Source organism: Coptis chinensis, chromosome 2 (genome assembly GCF_015680905.1).
Source record: "Coptis chinensis isolate HL-2020 chromosome 2, ASM1568090v1, whole genome shotgun sequence".
In the NCBI taxonomy this organism is placed as follows: Eukaryota; Viridiplantae; Streptophyta; class Magnoliopsida; order Ranunculales; family Ranunculaceae; genus Coptis; species Coptis chinensis.
Window position 1 is genome coordinate 91,363,977 of NC_141457.1, and position 23,226 is coordinate 91,387,202.

Genomic DNA, 23,226 nt, shown 5'->3' on the forward strand with positions numbered 1-23,226 from the left:
TGCTTGTTATAAAGTTGATTTCTTTTTTTGTCCAAAGTTATTTTGGAACCCCCCATAATTTAACCCAGATAGGTAGAGTTGACATAGACTTCCTTTGTTCCTCCAATTCTGCAGTCCATGATCTCACCATAAACACACGTCCAACAATAAAGAGAGGTCCGGTTTCAAGCACTAATTGTCTATCTTCTTCTTCCTGGAACTTAAAATAAAAGAGTTTCTTGTCTGTTGCAATCTCATATGCCGCTTTTGTTTTCCATGTCCTTTCAAACACTCTCTTCACCATAGGGAATGGAAGCCTTTTATCAACAAAGAAGCCTACAATGTGGTTTGACCATTTCTCAATTCCTTCCATCAGAATTTCTTTTGGGACCACTACACCATAATAGGATATTTGCAACACGCACCTTTTTTGATTTGCAACGATTATTTACTGTTAGTAAATTTCCAACGTTAAATGTTATTTTATTTGGGTGAATTTCCGGAATTAATTGCATACAAATTAAAAAAGCGTTGGAGAAGCATTACAAAATTAAAAACTTGAAAATTTCATAACTTTCTTTCTCTCCTCTGCATTTCAAGATCCCTAAAATCATCTTCTCGATACAACTAATTTTCGCACTCCTCAAAACTAATTCATCACCGCCACAATAGTTATGAAAAACTAATTTTCGGTGGATTAACCAGGTTTGTCTTTCTTTCTTCAAAACTTTAAAGTAATATCCTGTATAATCCTTGAGTTCAATTCTTCACAGATAATGGCAAACAATAGAAAAAAAAAGTGAATAGAGTTGTGCATAGACAACAATCGTACACAATACCTTATCAACAAACAAGCAGACTTCTCTCTTGTTCATCTGAATCTGATAAGAAATGGATTGATGTCTCTGTTTCTCTTATTAAAGTTGTCTGTTTGTGTCAATGTGTTACTAGTGCAGTAATGGTAGTATAGTCTTTCTTCCAATTCATTTTCTATCCATGTCACATTCACTGTATAAATTACTTAAAGTAAAGATGTTTACCTTGTTTTATAAAGTGTGAAGTTAGTCACAGAAAAAAGCTCTCCCACTCTTTTTCCCAAGAAGCCAAGTATTAGTGTTCCCTATTTGAGGCTGCAAATAACTCTGCTTAAGAAAAAGTAAACGACCACTTATTAGTTCATATATATAATATTTCAAGAAAAGGATAGGAGTAGTAATGTGGAAGAGAAGGCGCGAAGCTGCAACTCAAAGCCATTTTTTTTGAGAAACTGTTGAGTTTGCAAGATGAGTAGTGAACTTGTGTCAGGTAAGGTAAATTGAACTAATAATGATCACATCTTCGTTTCGACAATTGCATCCAATCTTTTACTTTTTCTCTTCTTGCTTTCTTGGTAAATAATTTCTATTGCTAAGCTTATTGATTCACAGATTTTTCTTAGTCAATTTTCAACTAATACTGCTATTTGACAGTTTGACACGAGCTGAAATGTTGATGATGGTAGTGGGTGTTATGGTTGGTTAGCTCAAATGTGTCTATGGTGTCTAAATACACTATTATTTATGCACGCATAGAAACAACTGGGGAAAAAAAATGGAAACAGAGTGGTGAAAGCAACTGACCTCTATGTGGAGGAGGAGGAACTCAAAGGAGCATCAAAACACGAAATAGATAACAATTTCTGAATTTTTTTTTTTTGTCCCAAACTTCATATCTACTGATACACGTTTATTCAAGGATTTAGCAGTGTCAAAATTAAATATGCATGAAACTGAAATAGAACTCGAATGAAATGTTTGACTGCATAAGATAAGTTGAAACTTCAGGGTATAGCTCACAGATAAAATTAGATAAGGTGAATGAAATTAGTGCATAAGATAAGGCGAAACTTCTTAGCTTTCCAATGCAGATTTCTTAGCTTTCCAATGCAAAAAAAAAAAATCAGAATTAGAAAAGTACATGGCTTTAATAACCCTGACCCAGAAAAATTTGGCGCAATATTTATATATTTAAGGATATTGGTAGTGCTGGATGTTGGGTACCATTTTCTTTTAGCTTGTTTCCTTTTTTGAGTGGGCGGGGTTCCCAAATTTTTAAATCAAAGTTGGCCCTTTCATGTCTTACCTTCTCTTTTTTCCTTTTTTTGTTCACGCCCCAAGAGTGCAAATCCGACCATCTAATATACTTAGATTGAATAGTGTATCTTCGTAGTAGTTTCTTTTTTATATGGTTCCTATTGAAGAGGTCCAGATTTTTATTTAAAATTTTCATCCCTCATTCTTAGCCGGGAGAAAGCTTGGAAGAAGCATTGTGGAGAGAAACATGGGAAGAGAGTGGTTTTGTAGTAGGCGACGTCGTCTATCACAGTTCTCAGCCATGGCCTGGTAAACTTTTTGCGTCTTGTCTTGAGTGGTAATTGTGTTTATTGATCCGTTTCATTGCATTATAATGGCAAAGTAGGGCAATTCGTATAGATAATCATATTCCTGTTAAACATGCAGTTTTCGCAAATTGTGCTAATTTGAGACTGATGTAGTCATTGCTGCAGTAGTAGAAATGTAAATATGAAAATATGATAGCATGTTATGTATAGAATCTGCCCATTGCTTATACCACTTGTCATGATATCGAAATTTTGCAGAAGCCTTTAGTCAATAAAATGGCTAGTTGAAAATGTGGCTAAAATGTTGAAAATTCTGGTCGAGGACGGTGAAAAGAAATTCAGGTAACTAAAACCCTCAACCTCAATGTGGCTAGTTGAAAATGCAGTGGTAGATGTTTGTAGCAACTTATAAGCCCAAAGTGTTACTAATATGTAAAAACATATAATGGTTGATGTCTTTTACTGATCAGTGTATATTTACTGATAGTCTACTTGATTGATAGTCTAAACTTAATGTAGAACGGGAACGCAAAAAACAAGTAGATTGTTATCATAGCGAATAGCTAGGATTCACTAGCAAGTATAGTGGGGAGGAAGAGAAAAAAAGAAAAAAAAAAAAACAATAAAATGGATAGTCTCTTTTTACCCTTTGTGCATGTATGAACTATGGATGTTGTTTGCGAATCTGAAGTTTGTTGTTGTGGATTATTTCATTCCTTATCAGTAAGCAGGTTATAAGTGACAACCACACTCTAGTTTGACAAGGTTCACTAGTTTGACTTATTCATTTTAGTTCAAAAATTCAAACAAGGTTGCATGTGACAACCAAACAGTAGTCTGACTTATTTTAGGGTGTCCTTCACTAGACTTTGCTGACCTAAACATGGTGAACTACTACCAAAATTGTTGGTGCAAAACTGAGCCGGTAGTATTATGGGTTTTAGTTGTTATTGCACATGACATGACTTGAATAAATCAAGTTAAATTATGAGCAATCATTTTGAGTTAGGCTTTTATGCTGTGTTTGTTCTTCTCCATTATTTTTAATAATATGATTAATATAACAATAGATAGACAAGTGACTGTGGAGCAAGGCAACTATTGTGTTATCCGCATAAAATTTGAGAATCCCCAAGGTTGCTGTTATAGGAATTTTGACAGTGGTTAAGTCCATATCTTTCAGTGCTGATCTTTGGGAGTGTATATATAAGCCTTGTATCTCATCCACACGAGTAAATAGTTTAGTCTAGTTATAAATGTGGAATTGAGACCTTGAAACTATATAGGAGAGCTAATTAGACCTATATCACTTTCCCTTTTGGGAAATGTGGAAGAAAGAGTTTATTCATCTTGTTTATTGCTGTGTTGCATGGGTACGGGTACGAGTGTCCAAATTGGACACGGGTATGACAGTTCGGACACGACAAGCTCTAAAATATCAGACATGGAAACACGGCTAATATTTTATTTTGAATTTTTTATTAAATATATTTATTTCAATCCTCAAAAACAATGAAATTTAAAAAGCATAGTGTTAAGAGTTCCAAAATATAACACCACATTGATGGTCCGGCAACAGCAAAAACTAGCCCAAAGTTGGGCAACTTTAATCTGACCCAGCCTTAAATGGGATGATTTAAGACATCAAAAATTGATATGCTTAGGCACAACATAATTTTTTTTTTTAAGTACAACACCAAATTGATGTCCCTGCTACAGCAAAAGTTAGCTCAAAGTTGGGCCACTGTAGTCTGGCCCAGCCTTAAATTAGATAAGTTAAGACAGCAAAAATTGATGTGCTTTGGCACAACAGAAAGTTATTTGTTTAAAGTCAAAACCACTTCTTCTTCTTCATCGGGATAGATCTGGTGCTGCGAACTCAGTGCGAAGTCATTAATGGAAACCTAAAGAGAAAGAAACCAAAGACAGATTATTAAAATAAATGTATGTAACTGAAAACTTCACTTACAATTTCTAACTTCCCTCCTAATTTGACTATGAAAAAAGCTGTTTTTTTTTCTCCGACCACGTATCTGTGTCGGTGTCGACATGACACGACACGGGACACGGCGGAAAGAGTGCCGTACCCATGCAACACAGGTTTATTGACATCTTGGAATTATTACATTAGTATGGAGCTTCATGGCCCAGTCTGATTTGAAGAGTGTATGGAAACACTCTCAAGCAGAAAGGGTACTGGATGTATCTTTTATCAAGTCTAATAATACAGTGTTGATAATTGTTAAGTTATCTATGAAGATTTTATCTTTTTTCCGCTGTAGTTAGCTTGCTGATCTTCTTCACATTAGTTATGCCTTCTTAAGTTTAACGGGCGAGGGGAGCAAAAATTCTTGAAAATCTTTTGTCTCATGAATGCAGCTTATTCCTTAAATTTCTATCGACTTTGGTGGAAAGAGATGTTGAATGAAAGAATACGAAAATGTGCAAGCCTGTTACAAGTGTAATTGCATGCACTTGCTTATCCTCTTGGTATTAATCAGTTATCGACTGTAGATTTTCAAACACGGAGTGGTTTGTGCTCTTTTTCTTCCAATTCAAGAATTTATTTTTAATGTCAGGTTTTCCGAGTTAATTTGTTTTTTGAAATATTTGGAATTTTAGATGATAAAAATCGTGTCGGAAACTGCATGACACATTTGTGAATTGTAATCAAACCGTATCAACTCAAACAATAGATGCAAATTCCGCTCACACCTGTCACTCACGAGAACATTGCATTGAATGAACTAACCCATGTATCATTTCAAACCTATGTCAACATGGATATGCCATTCTTTTAAAATAAGTTGTGTCGGATTCGTATCCACGTGTTCGTGTCGGACACGCACGGACACATTGTATGCGATATACCTCAATTTTTTATATTTCATTAGATACGGACACACATGTCTGTGTCTTTGTAACTTAGTTTCAAATGATAGATGGAAATTGCACTCATTCCAATCACTCGATAGGATACGGCATTCAAGTATGGGTTGATTGCCATTGAACATTTGCACCCATTTTGTTGCTCAGTTGATACTTCTGATGTGATTAACCATTTCTACCATATGGATCATTTAATTTAGGGGCAATAGGTGAGTCTACGATCTGTTAGATGCTATTCTGTAGGATAGGGAATACACTTACCTTATAAGCTTTATCAGTTCAAGTTTCCCAAATCTCTGGGTGTTTCATTTTTCTCACTGGTTGTGAGTTTTTGTACAATATAATTGATACTAATTAATGTTCATTTTCAGGGAGCTCAAACACTTCCGGTTTTAAAGCATCAAATGGTTCTCAAAAGAATCAGTCTAATTATCAAACTCCTGCTTCAGCGTTATATGAAGCGAATAAGGACACACCACAAGCAGGAAGTAACTCTTACGGTGTGTATGTTATCTTTTATCAAACTCTTGCTTACATTTTATTTTCTTAGTCTGTTACAATAGATTGAACTGGAGATATGTGATACCCAGGTGAGTGCAGCGCACCATCGGCTTCAGATCCTATAGCTATGATGGAGTTTTACATGACAAAGGTTGCGCATGAAGAGTGGAGAAGACAGCCTAAGCAGTCAAAAGACGAGATGCCTCCCCCTGCATCTCTTCATGGTCAGATTTAATTCTTTTTTATATTCCCCCTTCTCTGGAAAAGTTCGTTTGAATCAAATGTCTGCGAGAAGCATATGAGGAATTGCTAGAGGTGTTCTAAGTTCTAACAACTCTTCCACAAAATATTGAACTTATACTTCTTTTCTTGTGCATTGTAGCCACATCAGGGAAGAAGGGACACCATATGGGTGATTATATCCCACTCGAAGAACTTGAGAAATTTATGGCCAACTGCAATGACGTTGCTGCACAGAAGGCTGCTAAGGAGGCTGCAGAGAGATCTAAAATTCAAGCTGACAATGTTGGGCATAAGCTTTTGTCCAAAATGGGCTGGAAAGAAGGTATTACTTATGTTATATAAGACGTGTCTGTTCCTACTAAATTACTTGGCGTGTGTTTGATTTGCGTATTTTTTGTGGTAAAAGACACTTGCCTCGTTAGAAGAAATTAATTTGGTTTTTTTTTCAGTGTGTGGGTTTTCTCAAATACCTTACACCACTAAAGAGAAGAACTCTTCTTTTGTGGTGGAGGGGTGTGTGTGCGTCTGTGTGCTTATTCTTTTTACATTTTACCAATCTGCAAGTCAAGATTGCCTTTTTTGTTTGTAACCACGATTTGAATATACCATTATAGGTGAGAGTCTAGGGATTTTAATTTTTCTTTGCACTGTGTCATCCTTGGTAGTCACGGTGATTTTAATTTTTCTTTGCATATATTGTTATTTTCTAATGGCTATTCATTATATTGATAATCCAGTTGGAGAGTGCACAAGGAGATGTTGCTGCTGGAGCGATGGGTCGAGGGCGTGGCGGGGCAGGTTTCCGTGTCCGTGGAAGGGGAATGCGAAGGCTTGAGCTTTTGGGGTTTGAAGATGTCAAGGACTTCTTAGAGTGAAGGGAAGATTTTGAAAGCAAGTGTGATTTGTTTCTTGGGAAGTTTGCTTTCTGTTTTTAATTTTGTCTGTTTCAGTTTGGAGTGAGTTTGTAGCTTATATTGGTCTCGCTACAAAATATGAGAATTGCTTTTTTATCAACAACCCATCAGCAACGGTTTATAACCGTTACAAATGAATTTTAAATTATTTTTTTTAAAATTAACTAACAACTTTGCAACGCTTAAAAACTGTTGGTAATATTTTTAACAACTTTGCAATGCTTAAAAAGCGTTTGTGAAATAAAAAACCGTTGCAAAGGTTTTAAATTTGTGTACGATATAGTTATAATAAGCGTTGGAAAGTTCTGTTTGCAACGGTTAATAATCGTTAGAAATTTTTGTTTGCAACGCTTATTAATCATTGCAAAAATTTCCAACACTTTATCCACGCCATATATATAACGCTTAAAAAGCGTTGCGAAAATTATTACCAACGTTTTTTTGCCGTTGCAAATAGTCTGTTATGGTGTAGTGGACATCCACAACATCTAGATCCATATCAGTCTCTATCCAATCTAATTGGCCACTTACAAAGTTGGTGATAGGATTTGAAAACAATGAGCTCCATGAAGTAGCAGAGCCCAATAGTGACCTTGATGTAGCCTTTACTCCAAGGAGCAAGGAAGGACAGAAAGGAGAGGAAAAGAAGGAACGAATCCGCTTACAGTGATCTCATTCTTTACCTAACGAGGATTATTAATTGATAAACAAAACCTCAATTTTGTTAAAAGAAGAGAGAGGAATTCAAAAACTAACAATCTCTGCGAGGAGCATGAGAGAAACAAGTATCAAGCTAAGATTGACTTTCAACCATTCACTCGTAAGTCTAGTTGAAACCCTTTTCTCCGATGAGTTACTTGCACCAGAAATTACTATAAGCGGTAAAGAAAGAAGATAAGAGGAAAAAAAAGCCCATATTTGAAAGCCCTTTAATTCGTCCTAAAGCAAACTCAAATGACGTCACTAGAGAGCATGGTTTAATTCTCAAGTGTATATGCTTTTAATTCACTAGTAAGCATAGAATATATCATATCATACTTAGTTCCCAAAAGACCCGTGAAAGTGATGTCTTTTGATATTTCTTGTACTGCAAAGCAAAAAATGTACAGTAAATCCCGATTTAATTTCACAGAGAAAAGGAAAATAAAAGAAACAACTATATATAACGAATGTCCTGGACAGATCGATTACAGATAAGAATGTGGGCAATTCCTATACTAATACTTTTGCGGTAGCCTGACCTTTGATTATGTTTGTATTTTGACCTTTGATTATGGATCTAATAAACTTATTTGTACGTCCGTGGAGTATGTGTTGTATTTAAGGACATGTAGTGCAAATGGTTTACTCCAAATTGTACAATAATCACAATTTTCATTTGACATTATTGCAGCAATAGTTGTAAACCATTTTATTGTTATTTTAAAAAGAATATATTTGTTTAAAGAATATATTTTTTGAAAAAAACTTTTTAAATATTCTTTTTAGATAAATATTTTTTTTATTGATTTTTTGCATTATTAATAATAGATAACGCGAATTTGGATAGATGGCAAGTTGACGGATTACCCTTATTGACCATGACCAAAAACAAAGTTTGTTGCCTCAATTGAAATTTAGGAGTTAGTTCCTTACCATATTTCAGTTATTTTTCCTTCTAGCAGTTCTAGAGTACACTCTCAATATGGTGCGCTGGCCATCTCATCCCTTGGTTATAGATTTTGCCATACAACACACCCTTACCTCTTACTTATTAGAAGGGCCAGATGTGATAGCGCAGGTACAGCATGCGTACTCTAGATTTTGGCTTTCCTTGGATATTTTTCAGTTATTTGGTTACCGTGGAACTTTAAGTAGGAACCTCAAACTTTTCATTCAATAACCCCCTTCCACTTGTACAAGAACAACATACGACAATAATCTTTCAGAAAGATGAAGAATCTATTTCTTCTTCTTTGTTCTTTTCTTGTCTTTCTCCCTCTTTTAGTTTCATGTGATGACCGAGAAGTGTATATAGTGTACTTAGGTGAACATGATGGATCAAAAACTTTCCAGGAGATTGAAGACGTTTACATTTCACATCTCTTATCTGTTAAGAAAAATATAAATGAAGCTAGATCTTCTATACTATATAGTTATAAGAATAGCGTAAATGGCTTTGCTGCCGTGCTTACACCAGAAGAAGCAAAAATCTTATCCGGTATTGAAATTGGATTTCTCTGTTATGAACTTTTGATTAATTTTAATTTTAATATAAGGGTTTTTTAGACTTGCCCCCCCATTTCAAAGATGGATTAGACTTGCCCCCCCAAATTCAGGGAAATTAGACTTGCTCCCCCAAACTCAGACTCCGTCTAAGTCAATGCAGTTTGACCATTATCTCCTTGTAAAATGTCCAAATTACCCTTTCAAATATAAAATTACCTAAATAGCCCTTGACTTCACAAGACCGAGTTTTATTTTGAAAAATAAAACAACACGTGTAAACATCTTGTTCACTTAAAAACCCTAAATTTCGAACCCTAAAATTTATGCTCTCATCTTCAATTACTAAAATGTCTTTTGCTTCTTGTTCATCCCAAAGAACTTGTTATCATGGAGATCCCGTGATTCATTAAAAGGTCCAATACTGCATACGAACCCGTGTCGATTGTTCTATGGATGCGGACATTACAACAAGAACAACCTGTAATTGTCTTGCCACTTTTTCGACCGGGTTGATAATCCAAATCGTCAACGTAACAAAAGAAGAAACATTGGAGGCAAGAGTTGAAGCTTTAAAAGCAAAAATCGTGAACCCAAGATGGTGAATCGTCAATTGGAGTTGGAGGTGAAGAAAATCAAAGTCAAATGGTTGTTGGTTTTTGCATTATGGTTATCTTATGGTTATTCTACTTTTGAAATTAGGGTTTATGGTTATCTTAGAATGGGGGTTTTATCTAGTTATAGGTTTATATTGGGGAGGCAAGTCTAAATTAAAAATAGTATTCTTGGGGTTGTTTCTTTAACTATATGTTTAGATTGGGAATGCATGTACTTCAACATATCAATGATGTCGTAGTTGTACTTCAACATACTTATTAGGGTTAGTTATTATAGCTGTCTAGTTAGTTGTACTTCAGGTGTAATTCCTCTAGTTGTAGTTAGAACTATTTCTTAGACTAGAACTTTGAGTTACTAGAACTATTTCTTTACTAAAAATAACAACTAAAACTTTGAGTTAGAACTATTTCTTAGACTTTCATTGACTTTTGACTTGGGAATTAATATGTTATAAAGTTATGAAGTTACTTTATCATTAATGGGATGGAGTTATGAAGTTACTTTTAGGTAAGAATGAATGCTGTTAGTAGATTAAGGTAAAGATTGAAGACCGTGTTGTATTGTTTTCTATTTTTCTATAAATCTTTCTAACAGGTTCCAAAAAGAGTGTTGTTGTCATTTTCAGTTCCAAAAATCTTTCTATAAAAAGTGGTCTTCAGTTCATTTTCAGTTGAGTGGTCTGACAAAAAGTGTAGAAATGGTAAAGGCCAAGTTATGCTCGATGGAGGTGGATCATGACAATATAGAGGAATCTTGTGATGCTGTCATAACTATGTTGAAAGCAAGGGTGAATAGTAGGGTTTTCATGGAGGTGGTGTTGAAAAATGATAAGTTGAGGATGACTTCATGCCGTAAGTGTAGGGAACTTTGTTTTGTAGAGATGGAACGTGGAGATGGAAGTGGTGGAGATGGAAGTGGAAATCATGAGCATCTGGAAACAGATTGGCCACCACCAGGTTATGAGCATGTGGAGAGATCAGCTCGAGGGAAAAATGTACTTGTAGCTCCATTTCGAGGTCCAAATCTAGAGAGCAGATGCTCCACCACCGTGTTTTGAACATCCGGTCAAATCATTTCGAGGGAGAAATGTATCTGCCGAGTTCGGCTCCAGTTCAGCTCCAAAATCATGGATTTGGTAGGAGATCTACAAAGGGTCTTGCCACTTACATCAACCACCACAAGCGGCACCTCAACAAAGGCAGCAACTTAAAGGAAGTGGTTCAAGCACTTGCTGCTGCTGGTGTGTCCTTGCCGAAGCTTAAGAAGTGATGAAGTGATGTTGTAATGTTGTTAAGAAGTTAGGGAGTAATGTTTTGTTTTGATGTTGTTAAGAACAGATGAAGTGATGTTATAATGTTTTATTTTGATGTTGTAATGTTTTGTTTTGATGTTGTAATGTTGTGTTTTGATGAATGTTGTTTTGTGTTTTGAGCATTCTGTAAAATGGAAATGGAAATGGAAATGCTGTTAAAGTTCTGTGTGAACTTGATTTTGTGTTTTGAAATGTTGTCTGTCTGTTTCTTCTTTGCCATTTTGTCTGTTTGGGTACCTTGAGTTGTCTGTTTGGGTACCCTGTCTGTTTGACTTTCTTAGGGTACCCACTTTCTTATAACACATTTTTATTAGTATACATAATGTTGGTTATCATGCTTGCGTGCCAAGTCTGAAAGTGGATGTTTATAGGGTACCCATGTTTATATTGTTATCAGTTATCACTACTATTGTGGTGATAAGGCTTATTGGTTAAACCAGAGAAACACAGGTACAATAAAAAACCAGTCCTCAAACCAGAGAAACACAGGTACAATCAAACATAAATTTTCAAACACAGATATCCTTGATTTACAATCTTGAATAGCCATAGCCATAATAGTTGTGTTTTCATGTGCTCATTATGAACAAAAAATCAACAATATAACCTTAACCATTTCTGACATGAGTTACTAACAAAAAAAAACCTTGAGCATAACCTTAACCAAATGTCTGACATGAGTTACTAACAAAAACAATTCACTCCACTCCTATACAGACCCACATCACTTGGGTCTGACAACTTGAAACTTCTTCCTTGATGTTGGCAAGGGGCCGGGAGCAAGAGGAGGCGCAGATTTTCTTAGTTGCTTTGAATGGTGCATCCCCCACTCGTCCTGGTGGCACCCAAGGCTGAGATGCTGGTCCTGCTGGCATAAATGGAGTTGATCCTGGTCCATGTGGCCTTGGCCTTTTGGTTACTATTGGTGCCCTAACAGTTCCCCCAGCAGTAAATGTTAGCTCGGCTGCTTCAAGCACACTAGTGGATGACTTGCCTGGTTGCTTAGACAAGAAATCACCAAATGTGTGCCTTTGTTCTGGTGCCTGATAACAGAACATAACATAATTTTAAGCTAATCAACTAGGGTCTGACATAGGGAGCATATTGTAACTTAAAACAATTACAAAATATACCTTAAAAACTTGAGCTTGAGCAGTTTTTGATCTTCTTACTCTTGGTGGTCCAAAAGTCAGAGTTGCAGGCTGAGCTGTTGATTGAGGAGTTTCTGATGAAGCCTGAGATGCTTGAAAACTTGATTTTGGAGCTGCTTCAGTAGTTGACTTTGTTGCAGACTTTGCTTTGGATGCTTCAGTTGGAGCTGAAGCTTGTGATGCTTGAGTTTTCTCTTGAGATTTTTTGCCATGCTTATCTTTCTTTGTAGTAGGAAGACCTTTACAAGTCTTGGTATTGTGTCCTGGGTGATTGCACTTAGAACAAACCCTCTTTGCTGCTTTTGATGATGATGCTTGAGTAGGAGATGATGCTTGTGATGCTTCAGTGGATTCTAGAGCTTCATCTGGAACAGGAGCTGAAGCTTGAGTTTCCTCTTGAGATTTTTTGCCATGCTTATCTTTCTTTGCAGCAGGTAGACCTTTACAAGTCTTGGCATTGTGTCCTGGTTGTTTGCATTTAGAACAAAGTCTGATTTGCTTGTTGGGATTAACTTCTTCATCTGCTCCTCTAGTCCTTGCCTTTTGGGCCTCCCAATGCCTCGACATATGGAGGTGGCATGATTTGTCTTTCAAGATCCTACATACATAATATATGTTAGTCTTTTTGAGATTAGGAAACTACACAATCATTAATTACGGATAGACTACAACTTACACAATTCATAGGCCACTCGGACATATCGGGGCATTGGCATGATGTGTCCCATGTAAGCAAGCTTGTAGGTTGACACCCAATAATAGCTACTACAATATTCTTTCAAATACACTCTCCTTGGATACAACACTGCCACTACATGTACACAAACTATACCAGATAACTGCCACCTCATACAACTACACTCATGGTCAACTAAGTTCACACAAAATCTAGTTCCATTTTCAGTTTTAACACTTATCACCACCTCATTGCTTGATTCCACATAATACCAATGGACTGTTTTTATCAGTTCTTTGATTCTCTTTTCCACTTGTAGAACTAGACCATCCTCATCCCATTCCTTGGCCTTTTCTCTCCTCTTGTACAGAAAAGACATTAACAATGTATGATACTTATCAACAAAAGGAACTATTGGCTTATCCCTCAGTTCCAATATCCAATTGTTAAAAGACTCAGAGAAGTTGTTGCTAATATGATCACACTTTGTAGTAAGATCAAAGTGTGACCTAGCCCAACATTCCACATCTTCTTGTAGCAACCATGCCTTGGCTTCCATACATTCTCTTCCTAGCTTCTCCATTAACTTTTCAAACTCTAGTTTCTTATAACACTTAGCTGCACCCCAAACTATAGTCTCTAAGTATTTGGCTTTAAAGTACTTTTTGAAATTCTTGAACATATGCCTAAAAGCAAAACCTATGGGGATTCCTAGGAAATTCATGTGCCAAAGCCTCAACCAATCCTTTCTCGTCTATCTCAAATGAATGTCACAGTTCCATATGTTCATCTATTCCATACTTCTTCATTATATTCAAAAACCCAATCCAACTATCTTTATTCTCAGACCTAGTTATATAAATGGCCACAGGAAACAAGCCATTGTTTCCATCCAAGGCCACCATGCTTAAGCATTGCCCTCCATACTTCCCCTTCATAAAACATCCATCTAGTCGTATGATAGGCCTACAACCATTCAAGAAACCATGCAAAGAAGTAGGAAAACAAACACACATATCCTCAAATGTCAAAGTACCATCAGTTCTAGAATAACATGCTCTGGATCCTGGGTTACTTTTCAAAATCTGTATCAAGTAAACATTTGAAATAGTTCAAACACCATTATGATAAACAACCAAATTATTTACAAATATAAATAAGGGTATAAATAACATACGATCACATAGCACAGCAACATGTTATAACTTGCTCCATAGTCACCATGAATATCTTGCAAACATTTCAACCTTGCATGCCAAGCAGTCCAATAGCTAATACTAACATGGAAATCTCCTCTCATGACTTCAGCCATGATAAATCTTGGAGACATGGTCTTGTAATGTACCTTCATCAATGTTTGCAATCTTTCTTGCAACCCAATTTGCATCGGCCATCCCATTCTTCGATTCGGATCAATGAACATATATGTTCATTTACAAATGTATTTAATCTCATTGTGAAGGCATCAGGCCTCACTCTCCAATAAGCTGCCCAAGGGTAGTCTTTACCCTTGTAGCTACCCTTACATTTAGCTCTAATCCTGTACCTTTCATTGACAGTCCTCATATCAACTTCAAATCTATTCTTTATGCAATAATCTGAAATTTCATGCCTTAGAGTTTCAATGTCAGGCCACTCCATGCCAACTTTCCATTCATCAGAACATGTTGGCATAACTATCTCTCCTTCATCCACATACACATTGGAGGTTTCATATACAAAATTGTAAAACTCATCACTCCTTGGTTGCTGCCACTCTATTTCTTCATCTGATGAGTTTATACTGTGGTATCCCTCATCAGGATCAAGCCGATCAATCGAGGTTGTCTAGGTGGGTTTCTAAACCCAACCTCAACATCAATCTCTACCTGATCATTTGTTGCAAGTCCCGGTACATCCACATACTCTGGCACCGAGATCCATTTCTTCATCGAAAAACTTACTAAGTTCAACCCGGAAGCTATCTTCCCCATCAACTAGTACGCCTTTACCCTTCATATGTGTTGTACTTTTCTTCTTTCCCTTTGCTTCTCCCTTGTCCTTATCACTCTTCTTATTTTGCTTACTACCAAATCCCTTGTCATTAAAACTCTTCTTCTTCTTTTGCATGGAATTCCCATTGTCATTTGCATTCAAAGCCCTCTTCTTAATCAATTTTTTTAAATCCATTAGTGTACACATTGTTTCATCATATTCTTGAGATGGTGGAACAACACTTTCATCCATATCATTCTCCACAAATACATGACAATACCCTTCATCATCAACAACTAACAAATCAAACATTCCTAAAAGACCACTATCACTGTTTACATACACTTGTTTACCACTAACAAGATAGAACAACTTAATGTTTATATAATCCAACTTTGACATGTGACTAGGTAGACTAACATCTGCAGCAAAGTCTATCATATTCAACTCATCACTATCAACATCAAGCATTTTCTTAACTGGATATTTTGATCTGTAATCCAAATGTGACAATTCCTCTCCATTTCTTCTTTTTGAAAACGACCCAGCATAATGTATCTTCAAATTTTTCCTATCACCCATTTCTGTAATACAAACATAAATGTTAACCCCACTTCCATTCATAAAAAACCATGGGTTGAATCGAAATTGTCAAAATCATATAAAAATTTAAACTGCATGCATAAAATTGTTATCTTTCTCGATTTCCCAGGTACCAAATCAACATATTCCACCAAAAATACTTAAAACAACTTTAAAACGTAACATAATTACCTACAAATTGCAGTAAAAATTTGTCCTTGCTTCTCCTCTTCAAGTTGCAACAGATTGACAGTTGAAAATGATAACAAATAGCACTTGCTATGAAGACTAACACTAAAACAACATGAATTTATCAAACATGACATAACACCATGACTCAACACAGACAATGAAAGCTAGAGTACATTTTCCCGCCTTAAAAATGAGAGAGCGCAAATTTTAGGGATGGAATATGGACTGTTGATCGGAGTGAACAAGATGTTTACACGTGTTGTTTTATTTTTCAAAATAAAACTCGGTCTTGTGAAGTCAAGGGCTATTAGGTAATTTTATATTCGAAAGGGTAATTTGGACATTTCACAAGGAGATAACGGTCAAACTGCATTGACTTAGACGGAGTCTGAGTTTGGGGGGGCAAGTCTAATTTCCCTAAATTTGGGGGGCAAGTCTAATCCATCTTTGAAATGGGGGGGCAAGTCTAAAAAACCCTTAATATAATCTATCCATTTTTTCAGAAATGCATGGTTTTTTGTTATTATTACAGAAAAGGATGAAGTGGTTTCAATATCTCAAGCCAGACCGAATGCATGGTCTCTTCAGACTACAAGGTCATGGGAGTTTATAGGTGTTGAAGGGGGAAAGGAGTTCGGAAGAAGTGTTAATAGTAAAATGATAGGAAATCTGCAGCAAAAGGCCAACTATGGGAAGGATAGATGTCACTGTTGGTGTGCTAGACTCCGGTAGTAAAAAAATGACCTTGTTATTGTTTTGTTTGATTGCTCAGATGAGAACAAGCTAAGCATAAAACCCGGCCATCGTCTAAATAAACTATGATTCTAATGTGAAACTTGGAAATACAAAATAATCTTCAGAAAAATAAATTGTTATAGTTGAACAGCTAATAACGTAATTTATATTCGAATGACTTCCTCTATATTTAGGGTGCAGAGCATCTATTCTCTGATTTCTATCATGTTACTTTGGGAGTTTGAATTGGGACAATGACAAAGATGGCTGTATATTTTTCGATCTGCCTGCATTAGGCATATGGCCCGAGTCAAGGAGCTTCAATGACGAAGGATTTGGGCCTGTGCCAAAGTCATGGAAAGGAATTTGTGAAGCTGGTGCTGCTTTCAACTCCTCTCATTGTAACAGGTAATAGCTCCTTGCAAATAAAACTGCGGTATGAAGCAAAAGTTGACGCCGGTTTAGTATGGCCCTAGGTGAAGTTGTGGAGCATGGTGTAAACCATGGCATATTGATTATATATAAGACGCACGCAATTAACATACACTGAATCAATTAACCTATATTGAATCTTCTAGTCCACGCCTAGCCGATTATCATGTGATGATTGTGATTTTGAATATTTTGACAGGAAACTTATAGGAGCACGATACTATCTCAAAGCATACGAACACTACAACGGGCGACTCAATGATAGTTTCAACTACCGATCACCTCGTGACCACGATGGCCATGGAACCCACACCTCATCAACCATTGGTGGACGAAAGGTTGAGAATGTATCAGCTTTGGGTGGATTTGCAACTGGCACAGCATCTGGTGGAGCACCACTTGTTCGTCTTGCCATGTACAAAGTATGTTGGCCAATAGATCCTAATCAGTCCATATCAAAGGGTGGAACTTGCCTTGAAGCCGATATGCTTGCAGCAATTGATGATGCTATGTAGATGTTATTAGCATATCAATTGGATCAAATCAGCCAGTTAACCACACAGATAGTGCAATTGCAATGGGGGCTCTACATGCAATAAAGAAGAATATTGTGGTTTCATGTGCTGGTGGAAATAATGGGCCTGCTCCTGGTACTGTATCAAATCTGGCACCATGGCTCATCTCTGTTGGTGCTAGTAGCATTGACAGAACGGTCCGTTCATCTGTTGTCTTGGGGAACGGATTGAACATCAAGGTAGACTTGTTTTCAATGTTTATATTTAATCTGGGCTTGTTCCATTGGGTTTTCGTCTCATTTGAATTCAGTTCAAATACAAAATATTAATTAAATTCCAAACTAGGCTGGACTCTGGACTTCATCTTCTTTATATATATATATAAAAGCAGTCCCTTCCACGTCGGCAAATTTTAAGTATCCTGTTTTACTCAAGAGAAATTAGGAGAAACCACGCGATTTAAACTCCGAAAATTGATCAAACCTAAACCTAAAAAACCCCTCGATTTAAACCAAAAACCCCTCGCCATAAAAAAACAATTCCTCACCATAAAAAAAAACCTTTCGTATTAGACAAAATCGAATTTAAATACTAAGAAAATCGCTTCGTTGAGCTTTCTCTATTTGAAACCCAGGTATTGGTTAATACTCCTCAAGGCATATTAGAGACATCTTCAGGGTTGCTTGGGAGGCGCAATATCTACAATATCGTTACTGCTGTAGCAGTTGGAATTGTTGTGGGAGCACCATTGGAAGGCATTGTTCGAGGTATTGAGGAGGTCGATTCAGTTCCAGGAAGGTGTGAATTGATAGATGAAGAACATGCATTTGGAGTAATTGTAGACTATGCGCATACTCCTGATGCTTTGTCTAGACTACTTGACACAGTGAGGGAGTTGATCCCATTAGTCTATTAATAAGAATATTTTTTCTGTTTGCAAATCAAAATTTTCAGAGTTGATTGGGACGGAAAGAGGAGCTAATCAGTGGCAGATCTGTGGTTTTGACAATCTCTTGCAAATAGAATAAGGTAAGAAAGATATTGTCGTACAATGTGATTTTCTATGCTTTTGAAATCTTTCATGTGTATTTATATAATGTATTTGATATTTTATTATTTTGGAACATTGTCGTTGAGGTTCATCTATGCAATGGCTTATTATCCATGCTATTTAAGATTTGTGGTCTAAGCCATTGAATGTAGCAGATTGGGAAGACAAGTAGTTTGGATTAATTTGTTAGATTTGTCACCAGTACATGTTCAACTATAACCAAATTTGTGGAACATGCTTTTTTGTTAAGGTTAGAATTGATATGTGATATCTCAACATATTCACTTGTATAGAAGTACCTGCAATAAGGATACCCATTGAATGCACGCGTTGTTGTTATATTCTCTATTTGTTAATAGCTATGTTACAAGGACTCGCCATATTTTAAAAATAAATTGTGACGGATCCATGTGTCCGTGTTGGACACTTCTCGGACACATTGTATGTGAGATTCCCCAGATTTTTATATATCACCGTGTGCATATGGACACACCTATCTGTGTCATTGTAACTTCGGTTAATAATAATCTTCAAATTATATCTTACCGTCAAAAGGCAATTCCAACTGCGTGTAAGAAGCAATGCTTTGACATTGATTTTTGATTGATATGTAGTGTCAGTTTCTTTGTTTGTATAATACACATGATAATGCATTGATTCCTTTTCATTGTAAAACTTGCTGCTGATGACAAAAAAACTAACATTGTTTCGTTCTCTTTTATGAGATGCACTTCCAGTCATCATCTTACAAACATGCAGTTGTTGAGCCTGTTTTTGTATCCAAATGGATAGTAAGAAGTTCATGCAGTTGGTTGAAGAGAAAAAGAAGCTTACTTGAAATGGGAACAAAAGCTTGAAGCCGCTGTAAAGGCAAAAGCTGATCATGAAGCAAAGGAGGCAAAGCTGAGAGCTGTTAAACATAAGAAAAGAAGATCTATGTCCGATTCTCGATGATGACGTAGTGACAAAGCAGGGTAGGGAAAAGGTGAAGAAAAGGGCCCACAAGAAGTACCGAAAAAAGCACTCTTCATCCCAATCGTGGAGAAGGGAAAGGATAAGAAGTCAAGGCAAAAGCTTAAGAAATGCTCATCAAGTTCAGGTAATGACAAAGCAGAATGATGGTTATGAGAGTGACTCACATGAAGGTCGAGGAGAAAGAAGCGAAGTCGGAAGAAGAGTCACAAAGATCGGTTTTGAGATCAAACTCCACTCTTCGGACTTTCAAAGTGATCATGTTGAAGGCATGACCAAAAATGGTCATGTAGCAAGGCACCGTAAGAGGAAGCACGACATAAGGTCTCAAGATCTGATTCTAGCCCTTCATATTATACCAAGAATCACGATGGCCGGGATGGGAAAAGAAAGAGACATGGATCAAGACAAAGACAAAAGAAGATAGTCTCATCGATTCGCATACACATCAAGTGATGATGGTGAGGATGTGTCAAGGCCTCAAGGGATACTCATAGAAGAAGGCATCACAATAGGAGGCAGAAGCACCAATTTTCTCTTCTTTTCGAGACTTACAGCTGTCGATGGAAGATGGAAAAGGTGGTGGTATTTTGATGAAGGATTTTGTTAGCTGTAATTCTTCCAATAATGACGGCTTATAGTTCTTGGCTTCTTAAAAATGGGATTTCTCTCTCTTTGGTTCTTGAAGTTCTCTTCCCTTGAACTATTAGTGAAGCAGAGTGTTTGTTTGTATGATGTGAAACAGAGAAGCATACATGTTAACACTGCTGCTTTAAGGTAATACAAAGCAAGAATTTGTTGAATGTAACGTGGAATAGGTGCCAGATGGAATTCTCTTCTGGGTCCATTATATAGAGACCCATCATATTATAGGTTTCCTTTTTTCTTTTCTCTTGCATTTTCCTTCTTAATTAGGACATTATTAACTAAAACTCAGCCAAATGTATTAGACAGAACATATAAATTTTCATCATTTTTCTTAGAAGTAGTCAAGTAGATAAAGTAATTGGTTTATAATAGGGAACAAGTCAAAAGGAAGAGAATGATCTTTACTAAGGGAAAATAAAGAAAATGATCATCCCAAAATGAAGTGTATTAAGAAATGTTAACTGTGGCCGCAAGGCCAGCAAATCCCAAGTTACCATGTCTTCCAAGCTATTTATGGTACAAGTCTCCTGTGGGCATGATCTTGATCCGCAGTATCTTAGAAAATGACAGCAATTCGACTCAGCACCCTTCTTTATGTACCATGTGTTTTCTCTATTTTGTAGGCAAATGCCATGCTAAGAGCATCTCTAGGTGGACGTATCCGTAGTCGCATTCTTCAAATTTGAAGAAATGCGTCGGAATTTCCCGGAATTCCAACTCTAGGTGGTCGCATTCGTGGTCGCATCACCTGCTTGTTCGCATTCTTGTTCGCAAATTTGGAAATTTGGATGCGGATGCGGAGCGACATTAGTAATGTCGCGCGCCATTGCAAATGTCGCCCCAAGTTTTTTTTTGACTTTGACTAGCACCAGGCACCAGTGGTATTGGCGCGCGCCACTACTAATGTCGCGCAAGTTATTTTTTTTTTAATTTTTTCAATTTGGTGCGACATTAGTAAATCGGGCGTGAGTTTTTTTTTGAATTTGGGGCGACAATGGTAATATCGCTACGACATTAGATCTTCGGCGCCAAATACTAATAATGTCGCAAGCAGTGGGTCTCCAATGAATTTTGCGACCACGAATTTGCGACCACCTAGAGTTGGTTGAAATTTGCTATCAGATTCTGTAGTAGCATTCTTCAAATTTGAAGAGTATGCTACCACCACCTAGAGATGCTCTAAGAAAACTATAACAGCAACATTCCTTGATAGTAAAAGAAAACATGAGCTTTGTTGTAAAAATGAACACATCACAGTTGTTAAAACGCTAAAGAAAGTTAGGAATTACTGGAGGCCATATCTTAGGACAACTTCGCATTGTCAAGGAATGCGCTTTTGCCAGCTTTAACAGAGATTTTAAGGTGTTTCTCGATAAAGACAATGGACTTAAAAAAGTAAATTAAATAAATGAAAGGTGGATGAGAATCCATATCCAAGTTCTTGCGTATTAGGAATTTCGCATAACAAGATAACAAGTCTAAACTCTTGAGGTTTTAATTGGTGAAATACTGAAATTAACGATGGGTTTATTTCTCTTCTTCATTTCTTCCCACAACGAATCTCCACCACTCTAAACCCTTTTTTATTATTTAGGGGGAAAAAATCAAAAAATCTCAACAAACAAATAAAATAATTCTACAAGCAACAAGTTTAACATAGCAAACCAAGGCGAACGAAAATGTAAGTTATTTCTATGCGCATTTATCTTTTTCCCGTATTCCTTCAAAGCATTTTATCTTTGTATTTTCTCATTTGAATCTATTTTAATTTACTAAAATATAATTGTTAGTCAATAACTTTTTTCTTCTTTTTTTTTTCGACACAAGAATTGGAAATTTTGTTTATATCTTTGCCAATCAAGAGATAAATTAGTGGAAGAAAATAAAACCATACATACTTCACTTACTTAGCTCATCTGAGTCTGTTTTTGGGTACTGTTTGTTTTCTTTTTGACTTAGTTTGCCTATTTTGGAGCCAAATATTTACCTTTAATGATTGTCTTATACGTTGGAATCAAGAAAATGTATTATATTCTACTAATTCTGAAACCAAGGCAAATGCAACGTGCGAGCTTAGTTTGCTCATTCTACTAATTTTCGTAGGTTAATTAATTTGCACCTTGAAATCGTTTTTTAAATTGAATCCAATCTAAATGATATTTTTTTTCTATATCGATTTTTATTGAGCTTTGTGTGATATTTTAAATTGTCAATTTGGCACCATAAGAGTCATCGAGTTATTTATCTGTATCTCCAGGGGTTAATATAAATTACTTGGGGTTTTTCATTGTTTTAGCGCGTTCCAGTTATCTTTTGATGAAATTGTACGTTGTCGCTTGCCATCAAAATCAAAATATTCTGTTGCGTACTTGCATTAAAGAGTGTAATGAAGTTGGATATTCTCATTGTATATTTGCGTTAAACAGTTGCATAATGTTTCTTACATAAATATATACAGTAGCAGATGAAGTTGGATAGACTAAAGTTTTACGTATATCCAGCCTTTTAGTGTTGCGTGTGGTTGTTTTTATTGTATTGCAACAAAATTATTTTTATAATATTCTTCTTGATGTGCCGAACGCATGACTGTTTCCTCAAAAGTGATGAGCTATTATAGTTAATTTCCTTTAGTCAATGAAGTTTTCATTTGCTACTGTGCTTCGATAAGCATTATATAATTGTATGATATTAGAGAAACCTAACAGGTCTTAATCATTTTTATTCTCATTTTCATTTGAATGTAGTCTGTCATAAATGCAATAAGGATCATATTCGAAATCTCATTATGTAAACTTATAGTCACATTTTGATGTAAGGTGTATATATCCAGTTTTATTTTAATAATGTTTTTCAAGACTTTTTTTGGTTTTAGACAAGCTTAAAACTTAATGATATGATTACTTTCACTGATTTTGGTATGTACAGACCATATAGTTAGTTGATTGCAGTGTTGCAACAAGGAACTAATGAGTCAATTGTTAAGGTAACTACGTGAAATTTATTTTTTCAAACACCATGATTAGCGCATTAGCTGAAGTATATTAGATTATAAGGCTGCATTTGCATAACATACTGAAGATTTTTAATCTCCGTATACCACTACCAATGTTTTTACTAAAGTTGGCAGTTTGTTCATTGGTTATTTGGTACGGGTTTTCATATACATATCTTAAATGGATTGAGCACCTTACATCGTTGAATGTTCACTTCCTCTCAAAATTTGTTTTCTCTAATTGTTTCATTTGATAATGTTCTAA

General features: G+C 36.1%; 1 protein-coding gene, 1 long non-coding RNA gene and 1 pseudogene across 7 annotated transcripts; all 3 read left to right on the top strand.

Annotated features, from left to right (window-relative positions):
* Positions 1-555: 555 nt before the first annotated feature.
* On the top strand, positions 556-7,095 carry LOC147518899 (SURP and G-patch domain-containing protein 1-like protein). Of its 6 annotated transcripts, XM_086590600.1 has the most exons (8): positions 559-684; positions 2,261-2,360; positions 2,618-2,701; positions 4,739-4,891; positions 5,620-5,748; positions 5,839-5,973; positions 6,132-6,314; positions 6,730-7,095. In XM_086590600.1, exons 6-8 carry the CDS (start codon positions 5,908-5,910, stop codon positions 6,865-6,867), a joined length of 387 nt encoding a protein of 128 aa, XP_086446726.1. In that variant the 5' UTR covers positions 559-684; positions 2,261-2,360; positions 2,618-2,701; positions 4,739-4,891; positions 5,620-5,748; positions 5,839-5,907; the 3' UTR covers positions 6,868-7,095. The 6 variants fall into 6 exon arrangements, with proteins under 6 accessions (XP_086446730.1, XP_086446726.1, XP_086446725.1 ...); XM_086590604.1 differs by lacking the exon at positions 4,739-4,891 and having other exon boundaries at positions 556-684; XM_086590599.1 differs by lacking the exons at positions 559-684; positions 4,739-4,891 and adding an exon at positions 779-1,284.
* Positions 7,096-8,838: 1,743 nt separating this feature from the next.
* The window catches only part of LOC147518900 (subtilisin-like protease SBT5.6), a 69,497-nt pseudogene continuing 55,109 nt past the window's right edge, over positions 8,839-23,226 (top strand).
* LOC147518901 (uncharacterized) lies at positions 17,728-19,291 on the top strand. The gene is made up of 3 exons (XR_015211924.1): positions 17,728-18,096; positions 18,253-18,327; positions 19,075-19,291. It is a non-coding gene; the product is annotated as an uncharacterized LOC147518901 (long non-coding RNA).